We start from the raw sequence: 21,262 nt of genomic DNA, 5'->3' as shown, positions 1-21,262 counted from the left end.
TGACCCAAGTCCTGTGACTGCAGAAGTGATTATGGGAGTGGCAGTTTAAGCAAACAAGTTTGCAAAGCTAAGGCCCTCAAGTATCGTATTGCTCAAATCAAACTTGCACCAGGACAGTTACCTTACAGCAATCACAGCCAGGACAATGACTGTAAGTTGAAGTAACTTTTCTTACACTTGGTGTGGAGCATAGAGATGCAGCTCTCAGGCTCAAGCAAACTGATTGGTTTGCTAGCAAAAATGGTTATTGTAGGCTTGCTTTCATACTACTGAATGCTTTTGTTCCTACAGCGTAGTTTTGGATGTTGATTTACATCCAGCATAAGCTGAATGGCCTTAAAATTGTGATTAGCCATAAGCTCTAAAGCTGTTTTCTCACTGAACTTCATTTTACTTTTGATTAGTTGTCTTTCCCACATGCACCATCATGGCATAGTTTTAGAGAGCACAAAATGGTTGTTTTTTTTTTTTTGACTGAGTTACCTTTTGAAGCTCATCTGTCAGGATTCCTCTTTGTGGCATCTCATGATGCATTGCTTCAGAGAACATTTGGTGTTAATAAAAGTATCTCAGAGAGAATTAAAATTGCAGGAAGGAGTGAGAGAGAACATGGGGACAAGTACACAGAGTGCTGTGCTTGCTGTGTGCCGTACTCTGAGGGCAGACACAGGCTGGGGGGGAAATGGAGCATTTTAGTCCTGGGGAAATAGAGATGTTTTGACATTGCAGAATACTGTGAAAACACCTGATTTTTGTTGTTTAGTACTGTTAGGTCATGCTGTTATTTAATAAGTGACTACTGAGGTCCTTACCCTTGATTAGAGATGTTTTGAGGGACAAGTTTTGCAGTTGCTGAATGTGTTCTATCCAGAAACCCCAACATACTTTTTACTGAGGACCTCTCTTTAGTCAGATGTTTGACTCCTGTGTCATCATGGGGGTACTTACTGTGATGACAAGCCAGGGATATACCATAAAGGCATCTAACGTGGAGGTGCACGTGACTTCATTTAAAAAAAACCCAAAGAAACAAAAAACACCCTTATATGTAGTAGTGTCATGGAAGTTGCTAGAGAGCGTGTAGTCTTGCTTCTAGAGGACAGTACTAAATATTCCTTCCACTGTAATGTTAAATCCTCCCACCATTCTGAGCACTGTGTTTAGTTTATGTTTCACAACTTTAGATTCTCACAGTAGCTAACCACAGAGCTTGTAATAAAAAAACACCAACCAACCAGAAAACCCCCACAACAAACCTAAACCCCTCCAATTCCCCCCAAAACCCCCATGACCTGGGAAGTGGTAACGTAGAAGGGGACTCCCTTACTCTAGATCTTTGGGAAGATAAGAATATGGCATTCCTCTTTTCCCTGTGCTTCCAATAAGTATAGCTGAAGCATATGAATTTTGTGACTCATAGTGTGATTGATTGAATTTTTGCAGATCAGGTTTGTTAAAATGTAGCTCAGGCTAGTGCTCAGAATATTGGTGCATTTTATTTCTAGCAAGATGCCTCCAGCTTTTTACCTGCTGTTGCTACCTGGGTAGTGGTTTAGAAGAAACTGTATTTCTATATTAAACTTTAGACCCTCAGCTATTCTGTGTAAACTGACCAGAGTGCTCCTGATTAAAGTTTTCCCTTCAGTATAAAGTCTCATTCTTCCCCCTCTCAAGAAACCCCAGTGATTCACTAGATTCTACAGAATGCTTTTATAAAAAAATAAAATTTACTTTGATTATCCCTACTCCACAAGACAACATAACTTGTTTATAAAACTCAATTAATTTTAATATTGAAAAATAGTTTAGGAAGATCTGATACAGTAATTCAAACAGTCATTGAATCCCAGGTTTATCCTTAAAACATTTATTTTTACAAGTGTAAGCTAAAACAAAGAAATTAGTGTTCATGTGGCTTCCATCTTTCAGAGAAAAAAGTCATTATTGTGGCATAAAGAAAATATCCGATCAGGATAATGAATGTGCAGCTCACTGGCCCAATGTTAAACCAGGATGCAGTGAAGTAGATCATCAGTAAAAAAATGAGAGTCTGGTAGCTAGCCAGAAACCTCAGACTGATTCTTGGTCCCCAGTTCTGGCTTGTTCTGTCCTTCACCATGGGACTACACCTGATTTTCTGTATGAGATGGGGCTTGGTAAGATGGTAACGACAAAGCCTGCCAACAAAGTCTTCCCTGGAGCAAAGTACATCCATCTGATCAGCAAACTGAGGTAAGAAAAGTTTAAACATCAGTATTCTATTATAACTATTGCCATAAGATAAGTGTAACTTACTTTGCACTTTTCTTTGGGGGGGGGAATAATCAAAATGTAGTTGAAAATAGTAGAACTGTTTTAGTGCAGGCTTGCCTTGTATCTATTAAGCCTAGTGGAAGAAAAGGATTTACTCTTCCTGTTTCAGAAACATTAATTCTGAATGATACACCACTGTTCAAACATCAAGCATAAAGACTACATTTAAGCTGTCATATTACAGGTAGAGAAGCAGGCCTGATACTACAGGGGACTACTCGTACAGACCACAGTAAAGGAACAAGGACAAATTTGCAGTGTCATGTATGTGCAAGAACAAATTTGCAGTGGAAAACACAAGAGGAGACAGTGCTGTACTTACCCTTGCATTAAGCACAGAGGATAACCGAAATAGGAGGCGGACAAGAGTGGCATTTTCATAGCTTCGAATGGGCTGAAGCTCGGTATCGCCTTGATACTGCACCTCAAATCTACGTAAGCCATTTATGATCTGGAAATAAGAAAATAAACCCCTTATCTTGTAGGTCCCCTCTTAAACACCTCTGTGCAGGCATCTCTCTTAGCCCCAGGATGTAGAAGGACAACTTGCTGGTTTGTTTTTTTTTTTGCAAGAACAATCTAGGGTAGCAATATGGACTCTTTCTTTTCTCACCTGGTACCTGCCAAGGGGCGTAAGAATAAGGCCATCCTCACTTTCAATGCAGTCTGGAAGCTGGTTTTTCCCATTCTTGTCTTGAGCCATCTCACAGTTCTTCATCATCTGGGTCAGTTGGGCTCCACTCAGCTACTCAGGAATAACACAGATACCAAGAACTGCTTAATAGCAGTTCTAATAACTATTCTATGATTCTATGAATAGCACCTCAGCTAGACATTAAAAGACAATAAAAGTCTCCATATTTCTTGTCTGTGCTCTTCAAATCCAGGAGAGGTGTTCTGTTTTACATGTACCTTACTCCTTGAGAGCTGTCAAATGGCTGTCTTCTCCTAGGTCAATTCTGTATAAGGGAGTGTAGGTGACAGAAATTAATCTGTTCTTTTAAGTTTAACCAAGTACACTGACTACTTCTAGTTAATAGCTGCAGTTATTTACTTGTATTTTTATAGCTCTACATTTAGAAGGTACTGGACCGTTTTTAAAATTTAAGCTATGACTTGCCTGTTTGTAAACGTGAGAACAGGCACAAGTAAAGAGACAGGTTTGGTCTAAACTATAAGTCCAATAGGAGTATTCACTTGAAACAAAGTAGGCTTGGTATTCAGAAATACAGAGCATCTAGTTTCCTCTGTATTGAAAGGGGTTTTGAAGTGGTAAGGGTAAAGTCAAGCCCAGAAGATGTTTACAACAAAATGTGCTAGCGGGGTCTCTGGATGGCTTTGTGACTCCCCAAAGTACAAGAGAGACCCAAGTATATTTGAGGGATCCTGGCTCTTGTACACACTGCTACATAGGGAGAGTTCATAGAAAGATGTTACGTACCTTAAAGATTTGGCACAAGTATTCCAGTGCCTTCTCTAAATATTCATCTGTTTTTTTGATGCTGTCTTGCCCAATTTCATCAAGGTCATTGCCTGTGTAGGAACCATTCATCTCAGATGGTGTAAATCTAAACCACGAAAAGAAGGACTGGCTAGCCATTGTCTCTGCAGAATGGTCTGATATGGATTTTGCTGTCTGCTGTGCCTGACAAATTAACTGAGCCAGTTTTAACACCTAAAACAAACAAACAAACTTGTGTGGGACAAAGATAAAGGAACACTAAGCATCAATACATGGATAAAACTGCACTTTGATACCTGGCAGTGAGAGCAAACCCACTCTCTCACCTAATACGGACTTCTGTTAAGACTGTTAGCTGCATTTCTATTAGGACAAAGGTAGTTATTGTGTGCTGCTTAGGTTTTTCAGCTGGCTTTTATTTCCTCCTGCTATTTTTATCTGATAGATACTAATGAATCAAGTGAATCAGAAGTTCACAGTAAGCATGTCTGAGAGGAAATACTCATAATATCTATATATAACATAATACTCATAACAGCAAGCTGTTACATTAACTTCTGTTTAGCACAGCAAGGAGGTTTTTACAGCTGTGCTGGATTGAGACCCCTCAGATTCCAGAAGTTATCATCAGCAAAGTTAATTATACAGTAGGGCAGGGTGTGAGTTTTTCCACTCTTCACTTACAGTATGTATGCTAAGCACTGAGAAAAATCCTGTCAAAATAGAACGACAGGTGAAAGTTGTTGCTTACCAAATTCCTGACTTCTGTGCCAAACATCTGTTTATACTGGCAGTCCTGTCCTTCTAGGCTGTAAACATGATTCTTCACCTTGAATGATGCATCTGCAGTAGCTGGAGGCCATGATGAGAAGAAGGCTCCACCAAATGTGGGAGTCATAAACAATCTGTGTTGACGATGGGGAATAACAAGCTCTGGCTGCAGGAATAACTGTTCCCCTAGATTTTGAGAAAAGGAGTGAAGATGGTTCTATAATACTCCCTGTTGTGCCTGGGAAAAGTCTAGCTACAAAGAATCTTAAGGCTGCTGGACAATTTGCTTTTAGATAAAGAAGCAGTTCTAGGAGGAAAGAGGCCTTAATTACCTTTTTTTCATTTAATTGTCTCTGCCTACAGCAGAAAAAGCCAGAGTGCATTTAAATGCAGACCATACAGGCATTTTCAGCTTTTAAATTTGGTTTTGGGCGTTTTTTGTTTTTTCTTTTTTTCAAAGGCACTGGAGTGTCATAACACTTCAGACATTGATGCTTCTTGTATCTTACCTCTCCCAAATTTACTGTATTTTAATTATCCTGAAGAGCATATTTGAATAGCTGACTAGTTATTTTGCTAAGTATAAATACCTTTAGAGAGATAAGAACTTTTAATCCTGAGATAAATAATCAGTGAGGCAAGTGTAAAAAAGCCTGACCTTACTGTAGACACCCAATATTGAGTTCTTTAAAAAAGAATCATGGAATGAAATCTAAATGACGGTGATTAGAAAAGAACTGTAAACTTATTAAACCAATACTAAACAAATATTAGTGAAGACACAGACTTTTCAGTGGCAAAATAGCATGCAAAATGGGAGTATTCATCTCAGTGCTTCTGAGGTAAGCTGTAGCCATTGTGAAGAAAGATTGAGACAGGAAAGCATAAGACGTCAAAATATCCATTTACCTTTCAGGATCATTTCAGCTAGATTGGGCTGAGCAAAGACCTTAGCTACTCGGAACACCATGAAGGCATTTTTTGGACTGACCAAGTCTGTTCGAAGAGCTCTGTTCAGAAATCCTGCAAACAGCTTAGTATACATGAGTAAGTTTTCTTGAATGAAGGTAGCCCTGTCAAAGTAAGTACAGGATTTGTGAGTACAGCTATTTAAATAACTGTTGTTTTGTCTTCTGCCAAAAGAGTCATTAAGTAAATGTTTTATACTGTCTCCAGAAAGATGGTGCATTTGCACCAAGACAAAAGATTAGTCTCAAACCAAAAGCTTGCGCTGTAAGAAATCATCTCTAATCTTGTACAAGCAACTAATTCAGACTGAAATCCTCCTCGAGGTTTGGTTCAGGTTACTCACAGCTGCTTTTTTCCTTACCATTTCTCTGACACGCTGTGAGGCAAGTGTTCTGTGCTTTGCGGTGGCTTTTCTGGAGCATACCTCCATGGCTGCAAGTAACTTAACCACATCTCGAGAACCTAAGCAAAATCACACATAAAACCATATAAGTACCGATACTTTTCTGAAAGACAGAAAGGGGTGAATGTTATCTTAATGACAACTAAAAGATTTTAGGAATAAAGCTCTCTCATAATCTGAGTGTCTTTGAAAAAACTGAAAAACTAAGTACATGTTCATTAGGACCAACGTGAATTTTCTATAATACACAAATAACACAGCACTCATGCAGCAGCTATAAAAGAAAACTTAGTTGGTGGCTGCATTTAAGGTGCATTTAACAGCTCTGATAGTGTTCACTGAATCCTTTTTGAACTAATTAAACAAGATGCTACATGAGTATCATTTCAGCTCTGGTCTTCTGTGCAGGCATACCCACGACCCTAAGGATACACGGGAGTAGTCAAGGATACATTTGCCATGGCCTCTGCAGTCATTTCTTCTGACATTGTGCCTTGCATGTGTACCTCAAACACTGTGATAAAGCTAACTGTAAATCTAGTACGTAAGTTACATTCTGCATTTTTAAACTTCTACATTAATTACCAAGAGTTGTGGTCTGATACAGTTCTTTTACTGCTTGTAGGAGGTAATATTTGCAATATCTATCACAAATCGTATTTTACTGCTTTTGTTTATGACCTACTGTATTAGATACTAAGAAACTAGAACCTGTAAGAATGTAACATCTTCTTTTCAATGCCAACAACCTGTAGTAATTACCACCAAGATCTATTTAACTATGTCTCACTTGCACTCTTAACATTAAATGTATGTGTTATATAAATAATTTAACTGCTCTAACTCCCCAAAAGTTTGGACACCAAGAAATAGCTGCTAAACAGTAATAACTAATTACTAGTTCTGTTGCATACAGACTTAGAAAGAGAAGCAGGTACGTACTGCTCTGAAAGAGGCATCCAGAGGCCAGTGGCCAAAACAGTGTTGCAGAAAGATATAAAGTTTCTGTCGGACAAACCGAGGAATTACAACCCTGCAAACAGATTTAAAGACAGATGTGTAAACATCAGCAAATTTTAAAAAGGTAAAAAACTCAACACACTACCACAAATACAAATACAGAAAGCACTGACCCAAACTTGTTCTTTCTTAACTGAAGCTACTTCTGCCCATTGAATTTCAACTCAAATACATATATATAAAATTCTCCACTAACCTTCTCCAGAATCCTCCAGTAGCATTTTCTCTGACTTGTGCCAAGATACTAGTGTAACAGCAAGACATGTCCCCTTAGCCCCCCTTCCAGTGTGTGTGAGAAACAATACATTAGCTCTTACATACTTTTATTAATGTACTTCTGTATTTAGCCATCAAAACAGCCTAATTCAACCTCTCGGTGAAAGCAGAGTTTTTCAGGGACAGGCTGCTCATGTACCTACCTTTTAAACTCCTCTAGTGGGCTGGCTGTGTGGGAGTGGGCTGAAGGGGAGAGAGGCTCTGGTTTCAGGCTGTTGCTGAAAGCATGCAGATGTTTCACAAGCAGTCTTACCACTAGCACATGCTCTTCAGTGGGCTTAAATGACTCCTAAATTCAAAGCAAAAGACAGGAAGATAATGAGTATCATATGCTAAATGTCCAGGAGATAATTCAGGAAAACTTATATTCTCAGATCAGATACTGAAATGCAAGATTGTTCTCCTCCTTCTAGGTTCTTCATTGTAGTTTGGTGCCACCTGATTTTAGACAGACTTGATCCCCAGGATGAGCTGCATCAATCTTCTGCCATCAGTTCACTAAGAAACAGTGGGATATTTTTGATAATGTGATTGTAAAAGAAAGCATCCACAGTACTCTAATGCACTGAATTTCAGGCTAGCATTAAAGAACAGAATAACTTGTAGATTTCAACTTACCCTTTTCTGAAAAAAGAGTATCAGCCTTTCCTTATGGTTATAAGTTCATTGCTGTGGACAGCACAACACATCCTTTGTTTATGCACTTGTCTGGCTGTATTGAGTTCTCTTCCTATGCTGGTACTTATCTGCCTTATAAGAATAATCTTAGAAAGAGTTATGGTAAGAATAAGAACTGATTCAAGTCCTGCATGATCCTGTTGCTCCTAGCATCCTTATGGGTAGACGTAACCTGGGTGGGAGTAGCTCAAGGAGCGATGGTGAGACACAGCAAGTGTATGATATAGCAGGGAGATGAAAAAGATAAAAAAAAGCTAGTTCTGGTGCCCAGCACCGGAGCTGGTCTGCTGAAGAATCTGGGGTCAAAGTACTAACTCCTTTGCTACTGTAATCTGCGTTAAGAGCAATCCACTACTGAAGGCAAAGTTTAAGACATTACTTGTATTCTACATTTCACAGCTCCTCAGGTTTATCAGAAGTTGAGAAAAATGTACATGAAACAAATATAACAGAAGATGCTGGGAAAGTGTATTAGACAATAGCTGCAAGATGTTTTCAGGATGCCAAATGCAGCCATGCTGGAGTAAGATGCCCAATATGACTCTAGGGGACTGGCAGACATTTTTATACAAAAAGCTTCCACTTCTTAAACCCATTCAATAGTGTTTCCACTGCTGGGGTGGGGGTGTGTGTGTTGTGTGTCTTTTCTCTGCAATACCTGAGGCAAAGCAGATGTGGTTTTACAACCTCATTAAGATTTTTAATACACTGTAAAGTTCACTCCAGGAAAAGATTCAAGGCCTAATAGATATAATCATGTAGTACAGCTTTCTAAAAGAGAGGATTAGCCTGTAATGAGTGTCTTGTGTCCTTGACAGCTCCTGGCAAGTCAGCATGTTTTCTACAGCCCTGAGGAGGGGTTTAGATGAGAACTCTGAGAAGTTACTTGGTTCTAGAAGTTTAGGTTGGGATCTCCAAAAGCAACTAAAGAGGTTGAATACTCTGCTATAGGCCTTGAAAAGGTGTAATTAAAAATTGTAGGCTCCCCCAAAGGTATCTTTTGAACTTACAAGACTTATCAGTACCACTGTTTCAATACATTGCTTCAGGTTTTCCCCTTAGCAATTCTTATCATTTCTTCTTAGCCTGGATCAGCACCATTATGAACATTACTGGTTTAAAAACACAAGTGTTTTTGTTGTAAAACCTTAGCTTACAGGATGGATGTGTACTGTTCTTAACACAGTAATTAGATAAATTTAATAGTAAAAAACTATTTAAGATTTAAACACTAGTAGTTCCTGTTTTCTTTTCTAAGCAGTACCTTGAGCTATCACACCACTTAAGGGATTAAACAGCAGGAAAATTCTATGTAGTACTAAAGAGCTTTCAAGTATAACAACAGCTTTATAGTATATATGCTCAGCCCTCCCCTTTCCCAAAATGAAGACCCAATGAATAAAGGGCTGAAGTAGGGAAAGAGGAATCAGCAATCTGTTCCAACAGGAATGTTTTTGCATGCACATTTCCTGAACAATCTGCAAATGTACCACTCGTGTGCTTTTGCAAAACTGTATAGTCAAGTTTACATTGCCACTATAAATTTAGTACTATCCAATGACATCTCACTGGCTAAAACTCTCTACATGTTACCTACCTTAATTTTAGGTGACAGCCATGCAAATTCGGATCTTCTCTTCCATGCTTTCTGCTTAAATGACTAGTGTATGAGGGCCAGAAATCTGCCATTGGGTGAAGCCAATTTTGATGTCAAAAAATACCAGCATAGCTAATAAGCCTTTTTCTACAATGCATTGTAAGAGGGCATCTCTAAAAATGAGAGTTCATAATTAGTTCTCATAATATGCTAGATTTTAACTATTTTCTCCATAGCCTTTGCTAATACCTCTCAGTATCTATCTGCACTGAAAACTTAGTAAATCTCAGTGCAGCGTTCTCAGTCAAGATGTAAAACCACACCTTGGCAGAAAGAGCTGCTGTACAGCTAGCACCAATACACTTCGCAGATTATATGATGGAACAAGATTCTTATAAAGGAAACAAAATGAAAAGATGGTAATACTTGGTATGCGTGGAGGGCCTGGTAGCTGGATTGGGCAGGACTACCGTGGTGTTTACTGGAGATACTGAGTCGGTAGTGGAGAACCTCCAGCTGAGACAACAGAAACAAAAAGGAAGGGGGGAAGGGAAGAAAGGAGAGAAGAGAGCAAGAGAAAAAAAAAAAAAAAAGAGAATGAGCCCAAGGAAGAAGGGTGGGGGAAAAATGAACATCACAAATACAGTCAGGGACAACAAACCACAGTAAGAACTGCAGCCACAGTATCCTTCTTTCTGGTGTTCAGTACATTGATTCCACAATATTTCATGCCTTTTATCAATTTGGAAATACAACTGGGAGCAGGTGTATAGGTATAGCTGTAAGTGGTTGTGGCTCTTTGCTAGCCTCACAGTGAGTACTGGTAGGGGATATATGGAGCTTTTGCCAAATAAACTCCCCATTTCAGAAGTTAACTGAACTGCAGCAACATGGGTTTACACACAGTTACAGTATTTTACTAATGGAGTAAAAGTGTTCAGTGTTCCGCAAGCTTTTTTAATGCTGTTTTGAAAACTTTGTGATTTCTTCCTGTGCTGCTGGAGAACCATGGTTTGTATATTGGGAAGAAACTCAAACTGATACTTTCTTCTTCCCAAGGGACAGGAAGAAAGAAGTTTGCTTCTTTTAAAATCATTTTGACCCTGTCCAGTATATTTCCACTTCAGAGAAATCCTCTGTCTTCTCTTTCCACTTAAAGGCCATTTAGGAAGGCTACAGGTCTTATGAATGTCCTCAAAAGAGGAAATTACTTTTACTACCTCTTCTTGGATGAATAAGGTAAAGAGTATTTTTTGACAAAGCAATGGTGAAGAGGATACTGTAGCAACAGTGACACACATGTATGAAATTAATGAAAAAACATAAAACAAAAAATGTACACTACACAGACCCCAATGACTGTTTTCAGGCATCTAAACTAACTCTCCAGATCACACCTCTGCTGTCTTTGAATAGCCCCTACCCAATGTCCTCTAGTGCCAGTTTGGTATCTTTTAGTTTTACTCTTTTGGAGTGGTTTCTGCAAGCTCTCCAATAACTCAGCCTTGTCTGCTTCATAATCATCTTCCCTGCCACAGGAATCAGCAAGAGCCTGTAGTCTATTTGGCGTTCCACAAGCAGTGCTGGGGTCTGTGGCACCTGGCATTGGAAGGTCAGGAAGCATTACATAAGATTTTATCAAAAATGTCTTTTTAAGGGTTGTCATTACAGCAGGAGGGAATAGGAAAAGAGATGCTGCACACTTAGGCTCTGGATCATTTGAGAAAGAAGAAGAAAATAGACAATGTAAAAGAATGGGAAAACAGTTTAATTAATGGGGAAAACAGTGAAACAACATAGCAAATAGTATCACCTCAGGTTTACATCAGATCCAGAAAGAATTCAAAGCAGTAAAGTAGAAAAGAAATAGACCTTCTCAAAAGAAATTATTCATTCCCATTCCAGCTCCTTCTACTTGTAAAGAGAAGTCTATGATGATATTGCCAAGGTTTACGGAAAATCTGTCATTCCCTGAGGCACTTCACAGGAAAGTTACATATCTGGGATCTGGCTTGGCCCATCAAAGCAAACGAGTCTGGCTGCTAGACAAAGAAAGTGCAAGTTCTGTGGAACCTCATCTCACCTTCCAAAACAGGTATGTGGCCACTTCAAGCCACTGATGGTCAAACAGACTTGAGGGATGAATGATCACTGATTACCCCTCTTTCCAAACGCACAGAATGCTAAATGGGATCAAGTGAACCTACTTAATTATTAATAACTTAAACCCTTATGTTAAAACAAAACTTGTAATTCTGCATATTCTAATTTCTCATCTGAGGAGCTATAAAGCAGACCATTCTCCTTCAGCCCACATTAAGACTAGTCGACAGCTTAGTTTAAACATCACAGGTCCTGTCCCCAGATGATCTCTAACTCAGATCTCAGTCCTGCAGGAGGGATCCATTTATGTGAATCCATTTAAGGATGTCATGGGGAATTCCAGTCCCTTATTCAGATGTTCTAACCCCCAAAGAGTAAAAACTTCCTTTTTCACATGTTTATGATTACTTCCCATCAAAGACAAAACTAAAATACCATTAGGGAGTTAATGGCCTCAAGCTGTGGCTCAACACACCTTGTGGATCCTGAAGTGATGATTTCAGAGAACTTTCAGCTTTACCTAGTCCCTATTCGACCATAACTTTGATAGTCATTGTCTATAACTGCTGCTCCCTAGTGTTAGAAGAAAGCATCTGAAATACAGAGGGTGAACAGAGGAGAGAAGTTTAAAGCAATCATCATTCTGGCCTAAGCACAGTGCTTGACGCACAGAGACTGGACAGACAGACAGACCAAAGATACTTCAAGCAAAGCCTTTCCATCACAGGTGCATCACAGCCATGCTGCTAGGAGTCCCAAGTGGAGACTTTGCAACATTAGTGACTTTGCATTTTGACCTCAAATTTAAGAACAAAAGACAAAACCCATCATGCTTCAGCTCTCCAATGTTTTTTCCTAGCAAAATATAAGTTTGTTATTTTATAGCCTGTGGAGTAAAGGATTAGAATTTCTCAATTGATCAATTCCCATATTGCTCTTTCAAACAGGAGTAAATCCTGAGTAGCTTTCATATTTCTCCCTTCCCTTCCCCCCCCGAAAGTCCCACTGTGACCCAGAGGGAATTCAGAGGATCAACATTTTCTCCTTCGAATTCCCTTTATAATGCCTTTGATCTTGGCCTCCCCAACACTTACTTAATTTTTACATGCAGTAGTTTGTTACTGAACAGGCCACCACAAACTGCTTGTGTATTATCTGTGCAAGAGCTTTTTAAGATATGTAGCTACGGAACTACTTATGACACCATCATGGTGAAAAGCATATTCTGGAATAGGAAACAACAAAATTGGCTTATTCACTTAAGGACAGTTTTATAAGATTTCCTTTTTTATTTTGGATTTATGCTAAAAGATGGTTATGAATCTTAGAAATTACTAACTGGTATTTCAGTAACAGTAGTTATCGCTGCTGGAAATAAATTTTAGCTATTTTTAGCAGCCATGTTGCCCCATTGAGATTTAATACTATCGTGTTATAGTGGCATCTTCCCCATCATTAACAGTTTGACTCTTGGCATTCAGATTGTTGTGACCTTCCTACAAACTCATCTTTCACAAAAAACAAAACACAACTTCTGCAATGAAGGCAAACCTGGATGACACACTCACAACATTCTTCATAACTGGATTAGCAATTTTGACACACTTGTGTAGATATTCTGGTAAATTATTTCTTTTCTTTGCACCAATACACCAAAACAATTATCCACACAATACGAGATTTACCCCAAGATACAAGGTCAACCATCAGATGACACTCATAAGTGCAAACTATTACCTTGACATGAGGGGATTGCATTTTCTGATACATTTCCAGTGAATAATGATGAAGCCACATTTCAACAAAGATCTGCAAAACAAATATTTTCTCAGCTAAGGATAGAGAAATAATCCAAGGTTTGTCAGTCACAAGCTAAGCGTAGGGGAAGACCACAGTATATAATTTGAAGACTAAGTTGTACTTTGTAAATAGATAACCACCTATTCAGAGATGTTTCAGGTTATCATGTCAATGCAAATGACTGAGTTGGCACACTGTTAGCACCTGCTAAGCATCAATAATTCAGTTCAGCAACATGGTAGGAACTTGTTTGAGAACCACTGTCAAGATTCTCCTTTCCCTTGATGGTGAATGGAACCAACTTGTCTCTGCTCAACCTTTGTTTAGAGCATAGAATTGATGTAAGATTTAAAAACAAAAAAAATCATGTTTAGAAACTTTCCTGGAAAAAGAATACTCAAATCTTTAGGATCAGCTGTCAGATACACAGTCTTAATTTTAAAAAAAAGTGCCTTTCTAAATTACAGGTTAACAGTTTCACAGTTGTTCTTTGTTTCACTAACAGAAAACAACAACTGCACTGCTCAATTCCAAAAACTAAAGCAGAACGGCATAACTATCTTTGATTTAAATGAAGAGGTTCCTCAGTTTGCAGCAAGAAATGTGGGGTGTTTTCTTCCTTAAATCCAACTCACCTGCAGCAGTGTTTCTGATCTCCAGATCTCCTGAGAGGCTGGGTCAGCATTCAGAGAGGGCTGATGAGCAATGTGCCGTTTCAGCAGGCTGGTGTGGTGCATGCCATAGGAAGTGAAAGGCACTGCTGGAGACCTTTACAGACAGGTGAATGGAAATACTGAAGTCGGTAAGCCTCAGTACCGGGAAATGCATCATTGCTTTAAATCACTGGATTATAAACTGGAAAGCAGTCTTTAAGAAGTAAAACTATACAGCTGATTGCACAATCTGAACTTCTGCCTTGTGTTACAATTACTAGTCACTTTAAAGAAATACCACATCCCTATTCATACTGCACTGAACCAGCTTTACACAGACCTAATGTTACAGGTTTTCCATTCTCCTGTTCAGTTTGATTTCTTTCACTCTGTCTTCCATATTCATAATTCACCTGATTTGTGTTTTCCTGGGTACAAGCTAAGGCTTAACAGACCGTGGAAACTGCTATTTAAAATGCAGTTACAGAAAATATAATGGCTATTTTTACATTTGTATAAAATTGCTAATATTGATGACATTTTATGAATTTGAGTAGCAAAACTGATTTTGAAAATGTAGATTTTCACACAGCCATTACAAAGCACAAAAGACTGCTTGTACTGGAGAATTTTCACTTTGACTTTGTGAGTTTGGTTTTATGCCATATTCACATAGACATGTAAAACTTTAGTAAGTAGTCAAAAATCTTTCATCTTCTTCCTTCCAGTTGTGGCTAAATAGCTTGATCCATTACCATGCAAAAAGTCACTTGAAATGCAGTCACTCATTATGCAATTTGATTACTAATACATGTCTTGGCTTTATATATCAGGAAGTTATGAACTAAGAGACCTATGAGCCCTATGAGTCTGCAGCAAACCATGGGGACATGGTCCCAACACATCAGTTTCAAAGAACTGTAAAGCAGTTCCTAAGAGCATTCAACAATCAAGGATGGCAACCTCAGAACTGAAACAAAATGACCAACTGCCAAGTTTTGTGGCTTTATAGCAACATTAATGAAAAATGTAAGCTTCCTTGTAACAGTGTTGTCACCAATACCATCTTTACCACATACCATACGTATTTGAAGATAGTAAAAATTACTGTCAAGTACAATCAGATCTGTCCTACTCCAGTTGCAGTGCACAAAACACAACTGGAGCGGATGAACTGATTAATTTTTGTTGCTTGTACATGCCTTTTCTGCTCCAATAATAGCTACTTTTCAGACTTCCGAGTGAAACCTTTATGGTAAAATTAAGTGAACATAAATATATTTAATGTTTGTAATTACATAAGTACATACAGATCATAAAGAGTGGAGGTGTTTCCTGGATTCTGTAAGCACTGTTCCCACAGTTTGCCTCTGGCACTGTAGTCATTACCTGGGAGCTGGGGAAGGGATGGCTCCCCCAGGATTTAGAAGAGGTGGAGGAAGGACACTTCCTTCTGTGGGTAGGAAACACTTCAGGTATGTGTCCACCAGTATGAAATAAGCACTGTTGGAAGGGCTCACATGATGAGTGACCGATGTGCTCTGAAACAGACACACAGGATACACCTGGAGTTATATACTGTTACCTAAAGTCACTGCTCGGGCATGTCTGCTATGCAGCCAGATCCATTTAGTATAAATAAGCAGAAGCCCTCTGGCCTTATATAGAAGGCTATAAAGAGTGAACTGACAATAAAGATACCTTGAAGCAAAGGTAAAGTAACTTTAAGAGAACTGTTGCTGTAGTAGTGAATGTAACCAAGTATGAGAAAAGCAGTGTCATGCAGCACAGGTAACAAAAGGAAAAGGAACCAAACAACCAGACACCATAGTACAGCACTGTGATTACAACTGCATAAACTGTCTTACTGGATAGAGATGTAAGAAACCCATTTGGCATCCACTGCCTACTCCATGTTGGTGTATTGTTGGAGAGTCTGCTTAATGGTATATCTAAGGTGGGTATTTTGTTTATTATTCAGTCTCCATTGCCAACTGAACCAAAGCAATAACAAATTGTAATAGTACAGACAAAACCACTGTAAATTTAGCTTGACTGCATCTTAGCAGGCTCTTAAAGCATTGTGAAGAAAGACTAATGTTAAAGGAAAAATTGTGAAAGGTACTTACCTTCTGTGTAATCAAACTAATTGCAAAGTAAAACATATAATATTCAAATGGATCTGGAAGAACAGTCAAGGATCAGATAATAAAAAACAGGTACAGCTAGGGGTGATGACTAGACATTAAGTTTTTATTTTGTCAATGCTAGCTTAACAGCAAATTCAGCTTTGCTTTCCAACTGACTCAAACATTTAGGTTTTCTCTGTGCCAAGGTGTGTTTGCATTACTCTTAGCACATTTGACCGTCTCAGACTGAAACCAGTACAGCTGCAACTAAAGTGCTTGCAACAACTGCGCCAGCTGCCAAGTTAACATGCTCTTTTTCTATCATATTAAGTAAACTATGAGTAGTACGAAAACAAGAACTGTGAAATACAGGCCCTACTGAAAGCACTGGGAATTTTGTTGTTGACTTGAATAGAGCCAGAAATTCCCCCCAAGGTTTTATAAGAAGACGACAAAATTATTTTTCATTGGAACCTAAACATTTCTAATCAGCCCAAACTCTTTAGCATGACTGTGATTTACCATGGACACACATACACAACAGAAACGCTCGTAATATCTAAGGTTTAGATACTTAAAAGGAATTAAAATATCCAACTGTTAAAAGGATACTAAGAGCCAAATTCAAACCTAAACCACCAGATGAAGGAAACTGGACTTTGTTGTGGTACAAAGAGCATTCAGGTAGGACTTGCTCTTGTATTGAAGCCTTCACGGGGCCCTGAAAGACAGAGTGATGAATTATTACTGTTGCTACTCAGCATATTTGCTGAGTATGTTTTCAGATAGCAAAGTTATGTTGCATTCCAGCATTCTGGGATGTTTTCTGCATTCAGCTCTATGGGATTTTACTACATCGCAGTTAGTTCCTTGTGCAGATGAATGCTCTTTAGAAAACTGCCAACTTTCTCACAGAAAATATGTATCAGGTTGGACTGGGAGCAGCAGGAGACTGCTGTTTGCCTGTTGCTGATTGTTTTGTTAGGGTAAATGAGCTGTAGACCAGCAATTACTATATGCTTGAACGATATTTTGTTTTGTTAAAGACTGTAGAGCTATCTGAATTGATAGCTTCACAGGTATCAGTTGTCAAGAGATAGCTAATAGCAACTGAAGAAACATAGTGAAACAAATCTGCAGATAAATACCTTTATTTGAAAGGTCATACTTCATATCTAGGATTCATACAAAGGATATGTATTAGTCTTCAAGTACATGGGCACAAAGCACAGCCAGGGAATGCACTGCTCTGTGACAAGCCTGGAAAACTATTTTCTGTCCTGTAAGTGAGGCATCCCTGCCCATGGCAGGGGGGTTGGAACTTGATGATCTTAAGGTCCTTTCCAACCCTAACTGTTCTATGATTCTATGAAGTACTGGTAACAATGACCAAGCTGGGGAAGGGATAAGAATCCCAATGTAGCTTTCCTGGCCAAGCAGCACAAATATCAGCTGCTGACAACCCCCATCTCCTCCAAAGTTCTTCCTCCAGCAACTGTTTAGAGCAATGGGTGTGCTCCAAAACTGGAGCACTGAGAATGTATCTTGGCCTGTATTGAACCATATGTATACAGTGTGTACAAAGTTCCAACAACTGCAACAACAACTACATTCTTGTCTTACAGATTTTTCAGTTACTCACTGGAAGATACGAGACTGGGAAATCATATCTGTATTCTTCTATTTGGAGTTTATAAACCAGCTTCATCATTGGTCCACTGCAAATGAGCATCAGAAAGAAAACCCATGGTAAGTACCCTCTCCTGTCTCACTTTTATGAACTTACGTTTGCATAACAGAAAAAGGTTAAACACTGGTTGGTTGTTCACCATACATTTTTAAATCTGTGATGAAATGAGTTTACCTGGGACCCAGGAAATCCAAAGCCACAGAATACTCTGTAGGATTTGTTCTTCCTTGCAAACAGAGAAGATTCCAGCCTATAATGATGCCATCCAGGCTACCAAAAATGCTCTCCACCAGCCATGGGAAGATACCATGTAGTTCCTTTAGGGAAGAGACACAAATATGTACAACTCCTCACTGGAATAATCTCTACTGCATGTCCTAGAGCATACAAATATGCTGCCTGCCACCTATCCATGAACGTTTCCATATTATCACTGGGCAGTGCTTCCATTCAAAAGAATGTGTTATAATATAGCGATTACAGGAAATCGATGCTGATTTCTGATCCTACTAAAGTTGCAATGATACTCATCAGCATCTATCCAATTACTTGTCACACTTTAAAAACTAGTCTCATGAACTGAGGCTGAAAGGTGTTAATGAAGTGCAGTCAACTGAAACCATTTTAAGTGCTTACAAAAGGGTTTTAGCTCTGTGGGAAGACGCTGGATTCCCACTGTTTCAGCTGGGACCTTCTAAACTCTTAAGAAAAACGGGAACAAAGAAAACAACGATATGAAGAAAGCAAATCCCCCTGGAACGGACCGGGCACAGTTTCTGACAGGGCAGCGACAGCTCACCTTGGCGGGGAGCTCCTCAATGACCGTCTTCAGATCGTGGACCCTCTGAGCAAACGGCTTGTTTACACAATCTGCCTTCAACGTGGCCTGTCACAAATCAGAACGGAAATGGGCAAGGGCAGTATTTATTATGGCCGTGATGCAAACATGCCCCGATCACACCGCTCCTCCCGTACAACGTTTCTGCTGACGGGGCTGAAGTCAGGCTGACCGCGCAACTTCACGGGCCGGTAACAAAGCTAACACCGCAAGTCCAAGCGGGACGGGACGCCCCGCGCCGCTCCCGCCAGGCCCCCCCGCGCCCTCCCGCCCGGCGCTCCGCACCCACCAGCAGGAAGCTGGGCTGCTGCAGGTGCGGGCCGGCCATGCCGCAGGAAGACACACGGGACCGGCCGGTAACGCTTCCCGCAGCACCACGGCGAGGACTCCCTCCCGCCGTCCGCGCAGCCCTTCTGCGTCATCATACTCGCCCGGCGCCCAGCGCTGACGCCACTCCCTGCGGCCAGCGCGCCGGGCGGAAGGGAGAGTGCGCTGTTGCTATGGTGATGAGCCCAGAGCCCACGGGATGGCGGCGCTGAGGGAGGAGCGTGCCCGGCCGGCGTGAGCCAAGGCCCGTGTGGGTTTAGCCCCTTCCCCAGCCATGGTGGAGACTCGGGGGAGCAATGGAGGTTCCTTTGCGATCATCCGTGGAGGGCTGTTAAATGCAAACAGCATCGCAAGACAGTAGACCGCAGTCAGGCAAGCCCACAGCAGGTCGGGGTACGGTGACGGTGAAGCTGAAGCCATCCATCCTTTGGCCAGTATTTGGAGAGAATTCCAGTCTAGAAAACAGTAGTTAATTTTATAAAATAATTAACACCATTAAACATGGTTACAGAAAATAATCCTGCTCAGACAAAGTTGGTTTGGTTTGTGACCACATTTATAGGTTTTGTCAGGAAGGATCAGTGTGTAAATGTAGATTTTCATTATAAATTTTATTGGTTTATGCAAGGAGGTGCAGGAAAACTTGAGTAAAGTGTCTGGTTTAGGTTGTGTAGGAGGTAAAATGTGGCCTCGTACTCCACTGCTGCCATTAAGATTGAAACAAAGCGTAAAACATTCTGTTGGAGAGAACAATGAAAGAATTCCTTTTGTAACATCAGCTCTGATCCTTCAAGGTGACTTTATTTATCCAGTATAACAGGATTGTTTGCCATTGTAAAATGATTCACTATTTGCATAAATGCTTATAGGATCAGGATTAAAAATTGGTACCTTTTTTCTTAGTATTGACAAGTGCTTCCACCCCAATCTGCTTGTCCAAACTGGAGCTCAAAACTGCATTTTGATCTTGGTCCTGAGTAAGTGGAGGGAAGGCAGCAGCTCCACTGGCAGTAGAACAATCCAGTTCCTGCCTGCTAAAAGGGCGAATTAAGAGCTTTCCAGACAGCCCCATTTGGAATTCAGCCAGGCAATTAATTTGCTTTTCCTTTTTATATTACATATGGGTTTTTTTTTGGGGGGGTTGTTGTTTGGGGTTTTTTGGTTTAACAGTTACACAGTATTTTGAACGTAGCAAGCTGGTAACAGCTGACAGAGGAATTCTTTGACACGTACAAAAATGTGGCTGAATTATTTGAGCTGTGTTTGCTGTGATGTATATATGTACACGTGCCCTGGCTGGGATGCTGGCCACGCTTTGAAAGACCATTGCAGATGGAAACTGTGGCTCCTTGAAGGATCGGTTCCTCCTGCAGGGGGGGATAAACAGCTATGGTAGCTCCAGCAAAAGCTGGACCTGATGGCAAAGCGTTTGCAATGTGTTTGTTTAGCCATGAAAATTATGGGTATGATTGCCAGAAGTTAAGAAAACAGTTGATAAAAAAAAACCAACAAGAAGTAAATAAGAGGAAACAAAACAATGGGGGTGCTTGCTAGGGAGGCTCAGGAGCACTTAGGCAAATTAATAAAATGGCTGCATGGGAGAAATGTTATGAAATTATTTTAAGAACTAGGGAAACAGGAGAACTGTGGAATTGACAGTTTATTTGTATTTATGTTCTGGAGCCTACTGAAGTCAATGATAAGGTCCATTATCACTCTCGCACGCAGCATTTTCAAATGTATATACTAGGATTATATATGCATTTTTCCCGTTTTGCAGGGGCCCAGAAAAGTTATGTCACCTGCTGATATGCCACCTACCTAGTTTTCCTTTTTCTTTTTACCTAAGCTGTAGCTGGTTTTAAGCCATGGCAACAAGAAGGACTTGTTTTGTTGGTATGTTTTTCCTGAGAGAAATATTCCTGAGATATTTGGAGGTTGAGCTGTTTTCGGAAAGTATTAATTCCATTTAGTGATCTGCTTTGGTGCGTGCTCGGTGTTTTTAGCATTCATTGTGCAAGAGATTTCTGTTAGGCTGTTATATAGCCTTGTACTTTGGCCATGCTAACACTTCTCCTAGGTTGCTTCAAAGGTAAGCCAGCATTTTGTCACCTCAGTGTAATCACTACAGCATTACAGTTTCAATTAAACTCTGCATAGGTAATTAAGTTTATACAATTGCCATAAAGCTTAATGACTCAGTAGAGCACAAGCAATTTGTGCATAGTAGAGT

At 39.9% G+C, this 21,262-nt stretch overlaps 1 protein-coding gene across 3 annotated transcripts; it reads right to left on the bottom strand.

The window, feature by feature from the left end:
* Nucleotides 1-1,764: 1,764 nt before the first annotated feature.
* On the bottom strand, nt 1,765-19,030 carry SMPD4 (sphingomyelin phosphodiesterase 4). 3 transcript variants are annotated; one of them, XM_061465998.1, is made up of 19 exons: nt 18,992-19,030; nt 18,664-18,750; nt 18,039-18,181; nt 17,817-17,892; nt 16,787-16,895; nt 16,175-16,227; nt 15,435-15,586; nt 14,028-14,160; nt 13,330-13,401; nt 9,916-10,005; nt 7,358-7,503; nt 6,861-6,951; nt 5,877-5,977; nt 5,456-5,619; nt 4,527-4,732; nt 3,755-3,988; nt 2,927-3,058; nt 2,636-2,764; nt 1,765-2,227 (listed from the first exon to the last, which is right to left on the bottom strand). In XM_061465998.1, exons 1-19 carry the CDS (start codon nt 19,028-19,030, stop codon nt 1,901-1,903), a joined length of 2,484 nt encoding a protein of 827 aa, XP_061321982.1. In that variant the 3' UTR covers nt 1,765-1,900. The 3 variants fall into 3 exon arrangements, with proteins under 3 accessions (XP_061321982.1, XP_061321984.1, XP_061321983.1); XM_061466000.1 differs by lacking the exon at nt 3,755-3,988; XM_061465999.1 differs by lacking the exon at nt 9,916-10,005.
* Between the last annotated feature and the right edge of the window lie 2,232 nt (nt 19,031-21,262).

This window comes from Pezoporus flaviventris, unplaced genomic scaffold (genome assembly GCF_033815535.1).
Source record: "Pezoporus flaviventris isolate CSIRO_AGI_PZ_B2104156 unplaced genomic scaffold, CSIRO_AGI_Pfla_v1 ptg000041l, whole genome shotgun sequence".
Lineage (NCBI taxonomy): Eukaryota > Metazoa > Chordata > Aves > Psittaciformes > Psittacidae > Pezoporus > Pezoporus flaviventris.
The sequence above is the reverse complement of the archived record's forward strand: the minus strand, read 5'-3'. Positions and strand labels throughout refer to the sequence as shown.